The sequence below is a fragment of the Balaenoptera musculus genome, chromosome 5 (assembly GCF_009873245.2).
Source record: "Balaenoptera musculus isolate JJ_BM4_2016_0621 chromosome 5, mBalMus1.pri.v3, whole genome shotgun sequence".
In the NCBI taxonomy this organism is placed as follows: Eukaryota; Metazoa; Chordata; class Mammalia; order Artiodactyla; family Balaenopteridae; genus Balaenoptera; species Balaenoptera musculus.
In genome coordinates, this window is record NC_045789.1 from 64,208,362 (window position 1) to 64,221,383 (window position 13,022).

At 39.0% G+C, this 13,022-nt stretch overlaps 1 protein-coding gene across 2 annotated transcripts in view; it reads right to left on the bottom strand.

Annotated features, from left to right (window-relative positions):
* Positions 1 to 6,439: 6,439 nt before the first annotated feature.
* Positions 6,440 to 13,022, bottom strand: part of PAICS (phosphoribosylaminoimidazole carboxylase and phosphoribosylaminoimidazolesuccinocarboxamide synthase) — a 31,140-nt gene continuing 24,557 nt past the window's right edge. Inside the window, exons 9-10 of one of the 2 annotated variants that reach the window (XM_036853575.1) lie at positions 11,791 to 11,949; positions 6,440 to 6,734 (exon numbers count right to left, since the gene is read on the bottom strand). In XM_036853575.1, the coding sequence (XP_036709470.1) occupies positions 6,568 to 6,734; positions 11,791 to 11,949 (326 nt within the window). In that variant the 3' untranslated portion in view covers positions 6,440 to 6,567. Of the gene's footprint in view, positions 6,735 to 10,883; positions 11,331 to 11,790; positions 11,950 to 13,022 lie in introns of those variants that run through there. The other variant, XM_036853576.1, reaches the window with a different exon arrangement.

Sequence of the window (13,022 nt, forward strand, 5' to 3'; positions counted from 1 at the left end):
TGTCCAGGTCCCTAGAGGCGGAGCTGGGCGAAGGTCTATGGAAAATAAATAACAGGTCTATGGCGTGGTAAAATACCAACTAGAAACCGTAGGGGGTCATCTGAAGGAATGGGAGAGAAGGGGAGGGGGAGAGAGACGGCTTCTTGCTGCCTGGGAATACTTCATAGAGGAATTGGTATTTGACTGGGATCTTGAAAGGTGATTAGGAAAACCTGGGGTTGGTTCTGGGTGAAGTTCAGTCAGAGAAGCGAATATGAGGAAAGGCAAAGAAGAAGAAAAGAATCTCCAAGTGCAAAGCACGTTTGGTGAAAACCTCCTGGCTACCCTTTGGGCTGCATTTCAGGAGCAGTTGGCAATAAGGCTGAAAGGGTGATGTGTTTTGGCGTGAGAATACCCAGGTTCAGTTCCTGGCTTATGTGACGCACTAGATGTCTGACTTGTGAACGTGTTATCAGAGTCCCAGTTTTCCCGGCTGTAAAATAGGGATAATATATAATTGTTCTAGGGATAAACGATACTTCCTGCATCCTGTCATAGTAAGCACTCAAGTAACACAGAGACATAGGGGATTTAGAGTTTTTCTAAGACCTTAAATATCAAGATGTGCTTGTCAAAACCGAGTACCTACTGAGTACTCACTCTTGATGAGAACGACAGGACATTTTATTGAACGCCTACTCTGCAGGCTCATTTCTGGTCACGATCCTACCAGTTCCTGCCTCTTCCCCCCTCCTCTCTTTCTCGGCACACTAGTTAATTCCTTTTCATCCTTCAATATTTCTGTATCCTTCTGGTTCCAGGTTAAAGGTTACCTCTTTGACTTTGCAGACTCTGCAAGGTTCCCCATTACACTCTCTTATGGAGCTCTCTGCTTCTGAGCACTGCTCATCGTTTAAGGCCTGTCTCTCTCCAGATGGACTGTAATTTCCATGAGGCCAAGGACTATATTTGCCTTGCTCACTGCAGCATCCCTAGGATCTAGCGCACTCCCTGGCATATAGTTGGTACTCAACTTTTTAACTAAATGAGTTTTTGCTTATTTCTCCCTTAATCTGTGAGTTCCTTGTGAGCAGAAACTATGTCTAGCTTATGGCTATATCCTATGGTGCCTGTCACATTTCATGTCTGGTTAATATGTACAATGCAAAAACAGCACTAATGATCCAATGAGCTCTAGCTCAGGAGGATATAATCTCTGTGAATTAGTAAAAATCATGAGAAGGGCTGTGGACTTCTACTAGCTGTGGAACTGTCGTGTATTTCAAGCCAATTATGCCTGGATTTCAGAGGGTTTAAGGGAGTTCTGGAAGACATTTGGTATACCCAAAATTTTATTAGAATTTTTCTGAGGAAAGATTTTGTAGCTTCCATTGGATTCTCCAAAGGTGTTTATACCAACTCCTCTGTCTCCCTCCAAAAGCTAAGAACCACTGCCTTAGTAGTGCATTTCTCTCTTTTCAGAACATTGACTTTATGTTAAGGATTCACAGTTTAGATTCTATATCAGTCTGATCTCATAGACTTTGTAGCTTCTAGAAATTTCCTCAGAATTCCTCTGCTGTGGATTCCTGTGTTTGTTTCTTCTGTCATTTTTAATGGGGTTTTGTGGCAAACAAGATATAAATGTATGGATTTAATTTGCCCCTTTTGAAACAGGAGCCTTCCAAACCAGAGTGATTTTTAAAAAAAATAAATTTATTTATTTTAGGCTGCGTTGGGTCTTTGTTGCTGCACGTGGGCTTTCTCTAGTTGCAGCAAGTGGGGGCTGCTCTTTGTTGCGGCGTGCAGGCTTCTCATTGCGGTGGCTTCTCTTGTTGCGGAGCACGGGCTCTAGGCGCACGGGCTTCAGTAGTTGTGGTGGGCAGGCTCAGTAGTTGTGGTGCATGAGCTTAGTTGCTCCGTGGAATGTGGGATTTTCCCGGACCAGAGATCGAACCCGTGTCCCTTGCATTGGCAGGCGGATTCTTAACCAGTGCTCCACCAGGGAAGCCCCAGAGTGATGTTTTAAAGCATATACCTGATGTCACTCTTCTATCCTCAGGATAAAATCCAAACTACAAAGCCTAGTATGGAAGGTCCTTTATGATCTTTTGTTACTGTCTACTCCCCTTGCATGTTATACTCCTCTAATATTTAGTTATGTATGGTTCCATGTTGCCATACCTATGGGAATTTGCACATATATTCATTCCAAAAATAGAGTGCCTTCTAAATGCCAATGTCAGGCATTATATCAATACTAGTCGCTTGGGATACAATTAACAACAAAAAGACAACCTAGTGTACTCATGGAATGTATTTTCTAGTTGGGAGAGAGAGGCAATAAACAAATATATACCATGTTTGGTGGTAATAAATTCTATGAAGAAAAGTAAGGAAAGGTAAGAGGGATTGAGGACAGAGTGCAAGGAGTTACTGAAGCTCAAAGAGAAATGTGCCCAAGGAAATCTTTTCATTCCCATTCTACTGCTGTTTTCATTGTACCACAATGCTGGGTTAACAACCCCACTCCAAGTATTTGAGGTTGTGAGGAGTTAAATGCAAAAGGCACCATTATAAGTAAGCGTTTCCATTGGCTTTCCAAGGACTGCTGGGCTGAAGATGGCGGGGAGAAATTGTGGATGTTCTATGGCACGTCATGTTTTATTTAAGTCACATTATGCTCTCTGCCCTTTTTTCCTATTTTTAGAAATTAAATCAGCTGAAGGGAATATCAAATTCAAGGTAATTTTCATGGAATCAACTCCACTCATTCTATACAGTCAGCCAAATAGATTTTTACATTACACATTCATGTGCTAGGATATACTTTACATATATTGACTCATTTAGTTCTCATAATCACCTTGAGGTAGGTAGTATTAGTCCTACTTTACACACGAGGAAATTGAGGCACAAGAAATTTAAGTAACTTGTTGAAGGTCACATCTTCTCTCAACTGGACTACAGCAGCTTCTTAACCAATCTCCTTGCTTCTCCTCTAATCCACACAACAGCCAGAGAATACTTTAAAACCTGTTGAATACATCATGTCAGCCCCTGCTCAAACTTACCAATGGTTTTTCCTGACACACTTCAGTGTGATCTGTAGGCCCTAAGTTATCTAGCCTTTGCTTACATCAACATCTCCTTCCACTCTTACCCTTGCTCACAGAGCTCCAGCAATATTAGCATGTTTGCAGGTCCTCAGAAAGGCAAAGCTGTTTTACTTTCTGTTCTTTTAGTCTGGGAAACTATTTCCCCGTATCTTTGCATGGCTTCCTCTTTTACACCATTGCCCTGCTCTCCTTAAAAACCTTCCTCTTACCCCATCACTGTCCTCTCACCTTGGGTGTTCTTCATGTGCACTTATACCTCCCTGAATCTATCTGATTTATCTTTTATGGTTTGTTATCCCCAATAAAATGTAACTTTTGTGAGGGCGAGGGCCTTGTCTCTGTTCAGTGTTGCTTTCCTAGGGCCTAGAATAAAATAAGGCAAAACATGTATTTCACACATGGATGAATGAATAAAGCTTCACACAAGAGCTTATCCTTGTCTTTTATTTGGCTGCTTTGTTTAAATTTCAGAAGGCATTAAAGCAATTCTAAGTGTGGCTTTAAGATATAAAGTTTAAGTACAGCATTATTCGGACACAATTTTTCTTCCTCTATTTAACTATAAGCCCACAGAAAGTATAAACACCCAAAGATGGCAAACCAGGTAGGTTTGTGTAAATTACTTTTTATAACAGTTAAAATACTTTCAAACAAGTATTTACTCTAGCACTGATGAACTATACTACTGAGGATATATGTACTCTATTAAGAAACTAATAATGACCATTGATAAAGGTAAGTCCTATCTACGAGTCTCAATCAGTGTTTGAAATTTTTATGTACTGCACAGAAACAGGTGGAGCTTTTTCTAGGCAGGGACAGAACAGCTGAAATAGCAGCCAGCCAGTGACTATTCAGAGACTATGAAGCCCAAGTTCAAAGATGTTAAAATCAAATCTTTTTAACTGTTCTTGTGATCTAACTTTAGAAAATAAAGCAGTACATGATTTTTATAATTCCATTTCTGACAGACAGCTAGGCATTAGCACATCAGACCATAAGACAATGTAAGGGAAATAAACCGTAAAATTACGTTTTCTCCTCTTTGGGAGCTTACAATCCAACAGAGAAAGTACTTGTAGCCACTGTAGCTGGAAGGTTTATCAGGGAAGGTTTCATGGAGAAAGCGAAGATGAAGCTCTAGTAACTAACAAGTAGATTTTAATGACAAATGAGAACATTCTAAGAACAAAAGGTACAGATATGCAACAGTCTGAAAAAGAGGAAAGCAAGTTCCCTTGATGGGTTACAACAGCAATTTTAACCTACAGACTATGGATAGGCTTCAAGGAACCCAGGAACAAATGGAACCTGTTAGTAAACATACTGTGCAATTTTCTAGGGAGAGGGTCAACAGCATTCATATTTTCAAAGGAGTCTATGTTGCAAAATACATTTATTTAAGAGTTTTTGTTGTAAGTCCTTGGACAATCAACCTCAGAAAGGCTGGGTTAAGAATGAAGACCTACATCAGGCTAGTAATACAGAATTTGACCCTTGCTTGAGGTTTCTGTACAGTGGATGGGTAAACAGGGTAAATTCAAGACTTGGTGATGAGTTAGAAATGAAAGGTCAGAGAAAAACATCAAGAATAAGATTAAGCTTCTGATTTGGGACAGTGAGTGCAGCCAGATATAGGCTTGGTGAAAGATGAGTTAAGTTTGGAGCATTCAGACAGAAATGGACAGCTGAAAATACAAGTCTACAGACATTCACTATAAAGAATTAAAATTATCCTATCATTATTTGTAAACAATGGACTCAATAGTAGGAAACATCAATACTTAAGGGAAAGAGTAAAATATGAGGAATGATTAAGATTGAGGTTGGAACAACTTGGTGTATAGCCCAAGAAAGGAAGTTAGGTCAGTCATACCCAACAGCAATCAGGTGAAGGAAGTGATGAGATGCCAGCTTGTTAACAGTTGAGAGGGAGGTGAAAAAGCATAGGCAGTGTAGGCCAGTGGCAAAAGTTTTATCAAGATTTCATCTGTAGGGGCTTCCCTGGTGGCGCAGTGGTTGAGAGTCTGCCTGCTAATGCAGGGGACACGGGTTCGAGCCCTGGTCTGGGAGGATCCCACGTGCCGCGGAGCGACTGGGCCCGTGAGCCACAACTGCTGAGCCTGCGCGTCTGGAGCCTGTGCTCCGCAACGAGAGAGGCCGCGATGGTGGGAGGCCCGCGCACTGCGATGAAGAGTGGCCCCCGCTTGCCACAACTAGAGAAAGCCCTTGCACAGAAATGAAGACCCAACACAGCCAAAAATAAATAAATAAATTAAAAAAAAAAAAAAAAACTCCATCCCACACCACAGTCTTTAAAAAAAAAAAAAAAGATTTCATCTGTAGCAGAGATTCTTAACATTTTGGCGGGGACACATCTTTTTGGTAAAAATTGATTGCCCCCTTCTCACAGAAGTGAACATATACATAAAATTTTACATGTAAGCTTAAGAGGTTCATAGACACCTGGATTAAAGTTTAATGATCTATAAAATCCTCAAGGCTGCATAATGTAACACTGATATTTCCAAATATGGTTTATAGACTCATGATGAACTATCATACCTCTCAGTAACAACTGCTCCTTTAGAAGTGCATTTTGCTGGGTATACTGCCTAGACTTAATACTATTACAAGAAAGAAACTAGTTATGGGTATTAACTGGGAGATTCCAATTTCTGAAAATGATGGTAGGTTGGAGATTGTTAGTCTGGCTAAAATATGTTATCAGAATTAAAAGAATTTTATGACCTACAGAGCCAAGTAAGATTTACTAACTCATTTGCAATGGCAAAGGTGACTCTACTTCTTTTCCATGGGAAATTGCCCTGACACTTAACAGAGAAGTTCTCAGAAGTCTCTCCATGGTTTCCACAGTGCCCCTTCATCTTATTTCATGTCTTTCTTACCCCCAGCGTCAATCTCAGCTTTTCTTTAAAAAGGCAATATCAAACCCAAACATCATCTCTAGCTATAGCTAGGGATAAATACAACATCATTTTCTGACATACTGACTGCAAATAAAAAACCATGCCCTAGAGTTTTGTAAAGATCATAATGTGAAAGAGGACTATATTGCCCTTAACCACCCTAAGATACAACCATTTTAAGTTTCTAAAACTTACAGACTGAGATGTAGAACGTCAAGTAGTAACTTTAGAGCTAGCTCTATAATAGGACATTATTATCATTTAAGAAATATATTTAATTATACTGCCTACCTAACAATGACCATATATGGGTAAGAGATTAATTTTAAATGTATAGTAATTTCACTACTTATAAAGAAATACTAATATATATGTACATTTATTCTACTAATTCATGAATCTAGAGAAGCATTTATTCACTTATAAATTTTGTTTTCTCTGATTGATTTAAAATCTTTTCATCTTACTTGATTTTTTTTTTCTGCAGCTAAACTAGAAATTTATAGTTTTTCTCCTAAAAAATGCAATGATGTTCTTTCTTATAAATTGCCCTCTCTGATTTTCTTGTCAGCCTGCTTCAAGGAAATCCAGGTGTTCAATACACTTGCTCGCAGTTTGGCCCAAATCAAATGGTTGTTTAATCCAAATATCTGAGCAGCAAACTGAGCTGATCCTTCTGGAGAAAGTATGGTTGAACAGCCAAGACCTATTCATAAAAGAAAAGACAGAAAATTGAGCTGTAAATTAATAATGAAAATACCACTTACCCAACTATTTTATACTCTCAGAAGCCCTGCTAGCCACAGACAATACAGCTACTATATTATCCTTGTCTGAAGTAAGATCTGTGGAAGGAGTTTCCATCTTTACTCTTTAGAGTGATAAAGTGATTATAAGATGATAAGTAATATTTATCAGCCAGGAACAGATATTTTATATACAACTATCACTCTTCTCACTGAATCCACTTGCAAAGAAATTTACCTTTTTCAAAGTTCATTTCACATACATTATTCCTTTAAATCCCTGGTGAAACGCAATAGAAATAAAACAGGGAATGAGGTAGAATCATCTGTTCTTAGACAAACCTGAGGTATGTTCATTGTTTTGGTAATTTTCTAGTTATTCCTTTTGTTTTTGCACTTGAATTATTCTAACATTTTTAAGCAGTGGAAAAGTCAAATCCATAAAATAATTTTAAGAAATATTATAAATAAATTCAATAGTAATAAGATCTAAAAGACAGTAGACTAAGAAAGTAACTTCCTCGGGGGCCACAGGTTTGCTCAGGCAGTTTCTTGAGGTGGTACTATTATGTCTGTGTCATTAGAGTCAAGGACTAAATAGGTTATAGATCCAAAAGCTCCAATTTCCCTAAATACTCTTGGAATTCATCAGGCTCTTTGACTCTCACTATCCCCAATAAGAACAGACTAAGGTATAAATCACAAGATTTAATTTGTATTAATAAATCAATTTACACAGCTCTGCTACTTACTACATAACCAACATCAGCCAAATTAATTTTAGTGTCCTTATCTGTAACATGGGAATGATAACTAGTAGCTACCTTATGTGAGGATTCAATGAGTTAATACAGATAAAGTGCTTGGAGCAGTGCTTGACACATAGTAAATACTCAATGAATGTCAACCATTATTATTAGTAGTAGTAAACTAGGTAGAGTATTCCACTCTAGCAACTGAAATACCTGTGCCTACTGCCCATGACTCACTTTCTGATGTCAAGAAAACCTAATTAGCAAAAAATTAAGTTACCTGGTGAGCATGCCGTAAGAGCAAGAGGAATGGAGTTTTCAGGATCTTACACAGGCCACTGTGAAAACGTTCCTCAAAAGATTCTCCCCAATTCTAATGATCAGAATCTAAAAATATTCTAGGTTCTGTCTCTCCTTGGATATTACTAGGTAAAAACTGCCACATATTTGCTCAAAATTCCTTTTTCTAAGCTCCATGGATAATAATATCTATACTATTCCTCTGGCATAAATTTGGGTATAGTTTCATCTATAGTTATAGATTTTTAACTTGGGAAGTTGATATAATCAGATCAGTCTAGCTAAAGATAGGTTACTCACAAGATGTATGTATCTCTGAAACCTATAAAAACAACAGTAAAGGGAATAAAGAAAACAGATATAAACATACACAAAGAGATAACAGCAATAACATTTTGGCAAATGGAGTAGTAACTAACTTAGCAGACCAAGAAAATTTAATCCTAACTAGAAGCAGGGAAAGATGAGAAGCAACCTGACATTACAGAACCCACTCAAAGGTTGAGGAATTGGTGACACCAGATACCTTTTAGGGGAGGAATCAGGTGGAAAATGGGGCTAAAAAGAAGAAGACTGAGTGAAAGTCAAGAAGAAGTAAGGCCATCAGATCCTCCTCCCCACTCTATGTACCTGAACAATGGCCCCTTCTGCACCGTGGCAGAATTTTTAATTCTTCTGGAGGCAAAACAGACTTTAGTCCAGACTTCTGTGCCAACTGGGCACAGGTGAAGCAAGGAATGCCACGGTGAAAACATGGGATTAAATTTGCACACGTTAACAAACTCAGGCAGGAGACTGAGACTAAAAAGGTTCTCTGGTAATTCTGGCCAACACATGAGAAAAGATCAAAGACACTGATGTGAGGGGTTATTCAAAGAATGACCCTACAAGATCACTCACAGTGGAGGCCACTTTTTTTTTTTTTAAATTTTATTTATTATTTATTTATTATTTTTATTTTTGGCTGTGTTGGGTCTTCGTTTCTGTGTCAGGGCTTCCTCTAGTTGTGGCAAGCGGGGGCCACTCTTCATCGCGGTGCGCGGGCCTCTCACTATCTCGGCCTCTCTTGTTGCGGAGCACAGGCTCCAGACGCGCAGGCTCAGTAATTGTGGCTCACGGGCCCAGTTGCTCCGCGGCACGTGGGATCTTCCCAGACCAGGGCTCAAACCCGTGTGCCCTGCATTGGCAGGCAGATTCTCAACCACTGCGCCACCAGGGAAGCCCTGGAGGCCACTTTTGACAAGTCCTACCCACTTGCAGAGCTTCCAATTGGTTTTTTATAACACTTTTTAAAAAAAAAAATTTATATTTATTTATTTGGCCGTACCAGGTCTTAGTTGCGGCACGCAGGATCTTCGTTGCTGTGTGCGGGATCTTCATTGCAGCACGTGGGATCTTTTAGTTGCAGCATGCATGTGGGATCTAGTTCCCTGACCAGGGATCAAACCTGTGCCCCCTGCACTGGGAGCGTGAAGTCTTAGCCACTGGACCATTAGGGAAGTCCCTCCAATTGGTTTTTACAGTGCCATTCTTAAACAAGAGAAAACAGCCAAGGCTTAGCAAACAGCTATGGAAAGGAACTAATATGAAAGGAACAATAATCTCAGAGAGATAGAAGAGGTTATTGCAAAGATTAAACAAGAAAAGGATGTTTGGGGAGGTGGTAGGGGGAGACCAGAGAACAAAAAGAGCTGTAAGAAATTCAAAATACCACGTTCAAAATGAAAAGCTCAATAGATGGGTTGAAATGTAAAGTTGAAGAGATCTTCCAGAAAGTATGGCAACAAGAATAAGAAAACAGGGACTTCCCTGGTGGTCCAGTGGGTAAGACTCCACACTCCCAATGCAGGGGGCCCGGGTTCGATTCTTGGTCGGGGAACTAGATCCCACATGCATGCTGCAACTAAGAGTCCGCATGTCACAGTGAAGATCCTGTGTGCCGCAACTACGAAGTCCGCAGGCCACAACTAAGACCCGGCACAGCCAAAAATAAAATAAATAAATATTAAAAAAAAAAAAAAAAAAGAATAAGAAAACAAAATAGAAATCAAGGCGGTGAAAAGTAAATCCAAAAATGAAAGAAGAAAGAAAATGGAGGCAGAAAGAAATTATTAAGTAATTCAAGAAAATTTCCCACGCCTAAAGAATCAAAGTTCCAGATTAAAAGAGCCCACTACAAGCCCAGGATGAAAACAGACTCACCAAGATGCATCTTCGTGAAATTTAAGAATAATGGATTGATAAAAGATCCAAGAAGTTTCCAGAAAGAAAATTCATAAATGACCTAGAACCAGAATGGTGGAAGGGCACTGGAGTTCTCAATAACTCTGGAAGCTAGAAGACAGAGAGGTAATGACCTCAAAATTCTGACAGGGCTTCCCTGGTAGCGCAGTGGTTAAGAATCCGCCTGCTGATGCAGGGAACACAGGTTCGAGCCCTGGTCCAGGAAGATCCCACATGCCACGGAGCAACTAAGCTCACGCACCACAACTACTGAGCCCGCCCACCACAACTACTGAAGCCCGTGCGCCTAGAGCCCGAGCTCCGCAACAAGAGAAGCCACCGCAATGAGAAGCCCGCACACTGCAATGAAGAGTAGTCCCTGCTCACGGCAACTAGAGAAAGCCCGCGAGCAGCAACAAAGACCCAACGCAGCCAAAAATAAATAAAATAAATAAATTAAAAAAAGAAAAAATTCTGACAGAAAATAGTTTTCAACCTCGAATTCTATTCCTAAATTATCAAATCAGACTGAGCTACAATAAAAACGTTTTAGGTATACAAGGTCTCAAAAAGTTTATCTTCTGTACCTTTTCCTCAGGAAGTTCCCTAGAATGCTCTCCAACAAAAAGTAAACCAAGAAGGTAAAGATATGGGACCTAGGAAACAGGAGATCCGAGACTAGAGAAAGGCAAAATGAATGTCCAGGATGCTGTAGAGAGAGATCCTAAGACAAGAGCAGTGCAGCAGGCCTAGAGAGAAGCCAGTCCATATGGGAACATGTCAGAGGGCACAATTACTTAACACATATCAAGAGCGGATTTACACTTACACGACTGAGAAAAATATGAGGTTTATTAAGTAATAAGCAGATCGACTCTTACTGAAACAGTATTGACACTCAGGCCTTGTAGATCAGATCATTATCTTGGACCATGATGAGCACACAACAATATTGTTATTTTATGAGATCCTGCTCAGCCAGCCAACTGATGAAACTTCCTTGGTTTTAATTATTCTAATCCCTAATTTTTAAATATTTTATTTCTTCTACAGAAGTAACAATCACATTTACAAAAAACAAAACAAAACAAAACAACAAAATACCATGAGTGATGTATTCCTGGGTGGGGAAAAAAACCAAAACCAAAACCAAAACCAAAACCAAATCTGAACTTGATCTAACTACAGACTTTACCACCACTTTACAGAAAATAGGGGATGGAAGAGCATGTTAAACAACACCCAGGAATGTAATCAGCTAAATCCAGAATGCAGAAAATTCTATAGGAGAAATGAAAGAGGAAAAAAAAAAAGGAAGATTAAAAGAGACTTAAGAGATATATAAACTAAGTGCAATATAAGGGCTATGTTGGATCTTAATTTGAATAAACAAACTATAAAAACAAATGAGACAACTGGAAAAACTTTAACACTAATTGGAAATTAGATTTTAAGAAATTACCATTAATTTTTCTTAGGTGTGAATATGGTATCATAATTATGATTTTAAAACTAGGGTCTTTATCATTTAGAAAGGCATACGTAAATATTGAAGTATAAAATGCCATAATCTCTCAGATCTGCTTTAAATAATCCAGCAGGAGAGGGCTATAGATACAGCAAGACGTTAATTTCTGAAGCTGGGTAACGGGTACGTGAGATTTCATTATGTTATTCTCTCTACTACAGTGCATATTTGAAACTTTTTAATAAACGTTTTTTAAAAATTCAATTATCTTACCACTGGGTAATCGAAGAGAAGACCACACATCCTGAGCTCCCCAGTCTGGAGTGAGGGGAGGACAGCTGATAACTGGATATGCTGTGTTACCAGACATCACTGGTCCTAAACCATTGCTTCTGCCTGCCACTGCCACAAATACAGTAGGAATGCCATCCCCTAGGCAGATTACAAGTTTATAATTAGGCTAAGCACTCAAGAGATTTAAAGATAGGTTAAAAAAAAAAAAAAGGCCCATGTGTAGTAACTCCTTGAGTTCTTTAACAATAGTCTCCAGAAAAGGCACTATATTGACACTATTATTAAATATATATTCAAAATATAAGGTTCACTCTGCCACTTACTGTATATCAAGTAATGAAGTAGCAAGAAGAAGTTTGGCCATCTTTGAGATCTGTAGTACAAAGGAGGTATAACACCAGGGTGTGAGTGAGGGAATGGTTCAAAGGCCCCCTCTACTATTGCTACTTTGGCTCGCTGAAGCAAAGAATGACACCACCTGAAGCGGCATCTCTCCTGGTGTCTTTCAACCAACAGGGTATGGGAGACACAATTAATAGAGACTAGAGGTTTAGTGACTTCTTTTTTTTTTTTTTAATTTTTCAATTTTATCTTATTTATTTTTTTATACAGCAGGTCCTTATTAGTCATCAATTTTATACACATCAGTGTATACATGTCAATCCCAATCGCCCAATTCATCACACCACCATCCCCACCCCCCCGCCGCTTTCCCCCCTTGGTGTCCATATGTTTGTTCTCTACATCTGTGTCTCGATTTCTGCCCTGCAAACTGGTTCATCTGTACCATTTTTCTAGGTTCCACATATATGCGTTTAGTGACACTTCTTGAAATAAGAGTTGAGGAACTGAATTCAATAATATAGTACCCAAATATTTAAGACCCTTCAATATATTTTTAAACATACCTCATAAATATTTTATTTTTTCATAAATTCATAAGTTATTCCTTTGTTTCCTATAACAGTGATTCCTAACTTAGAATCCAAAATTTTATGTTTGCATTTTTCTGGAGAAAGAGATCTGGCTTTTATTAGCTTATCAAAGAGGTCTGAGACATTCCCACCCACCCCCTGAAAAAAAAAAAACCCTCCAAAATTCAGTAACTATGCTCCTATAGCAACTACCTTCAGAAGGAATACTCAACCAATATTTTTTCCAGTTGAGAAACATTCCAATCTACAGGGCTCCATATTTTAGATGCTATCCCA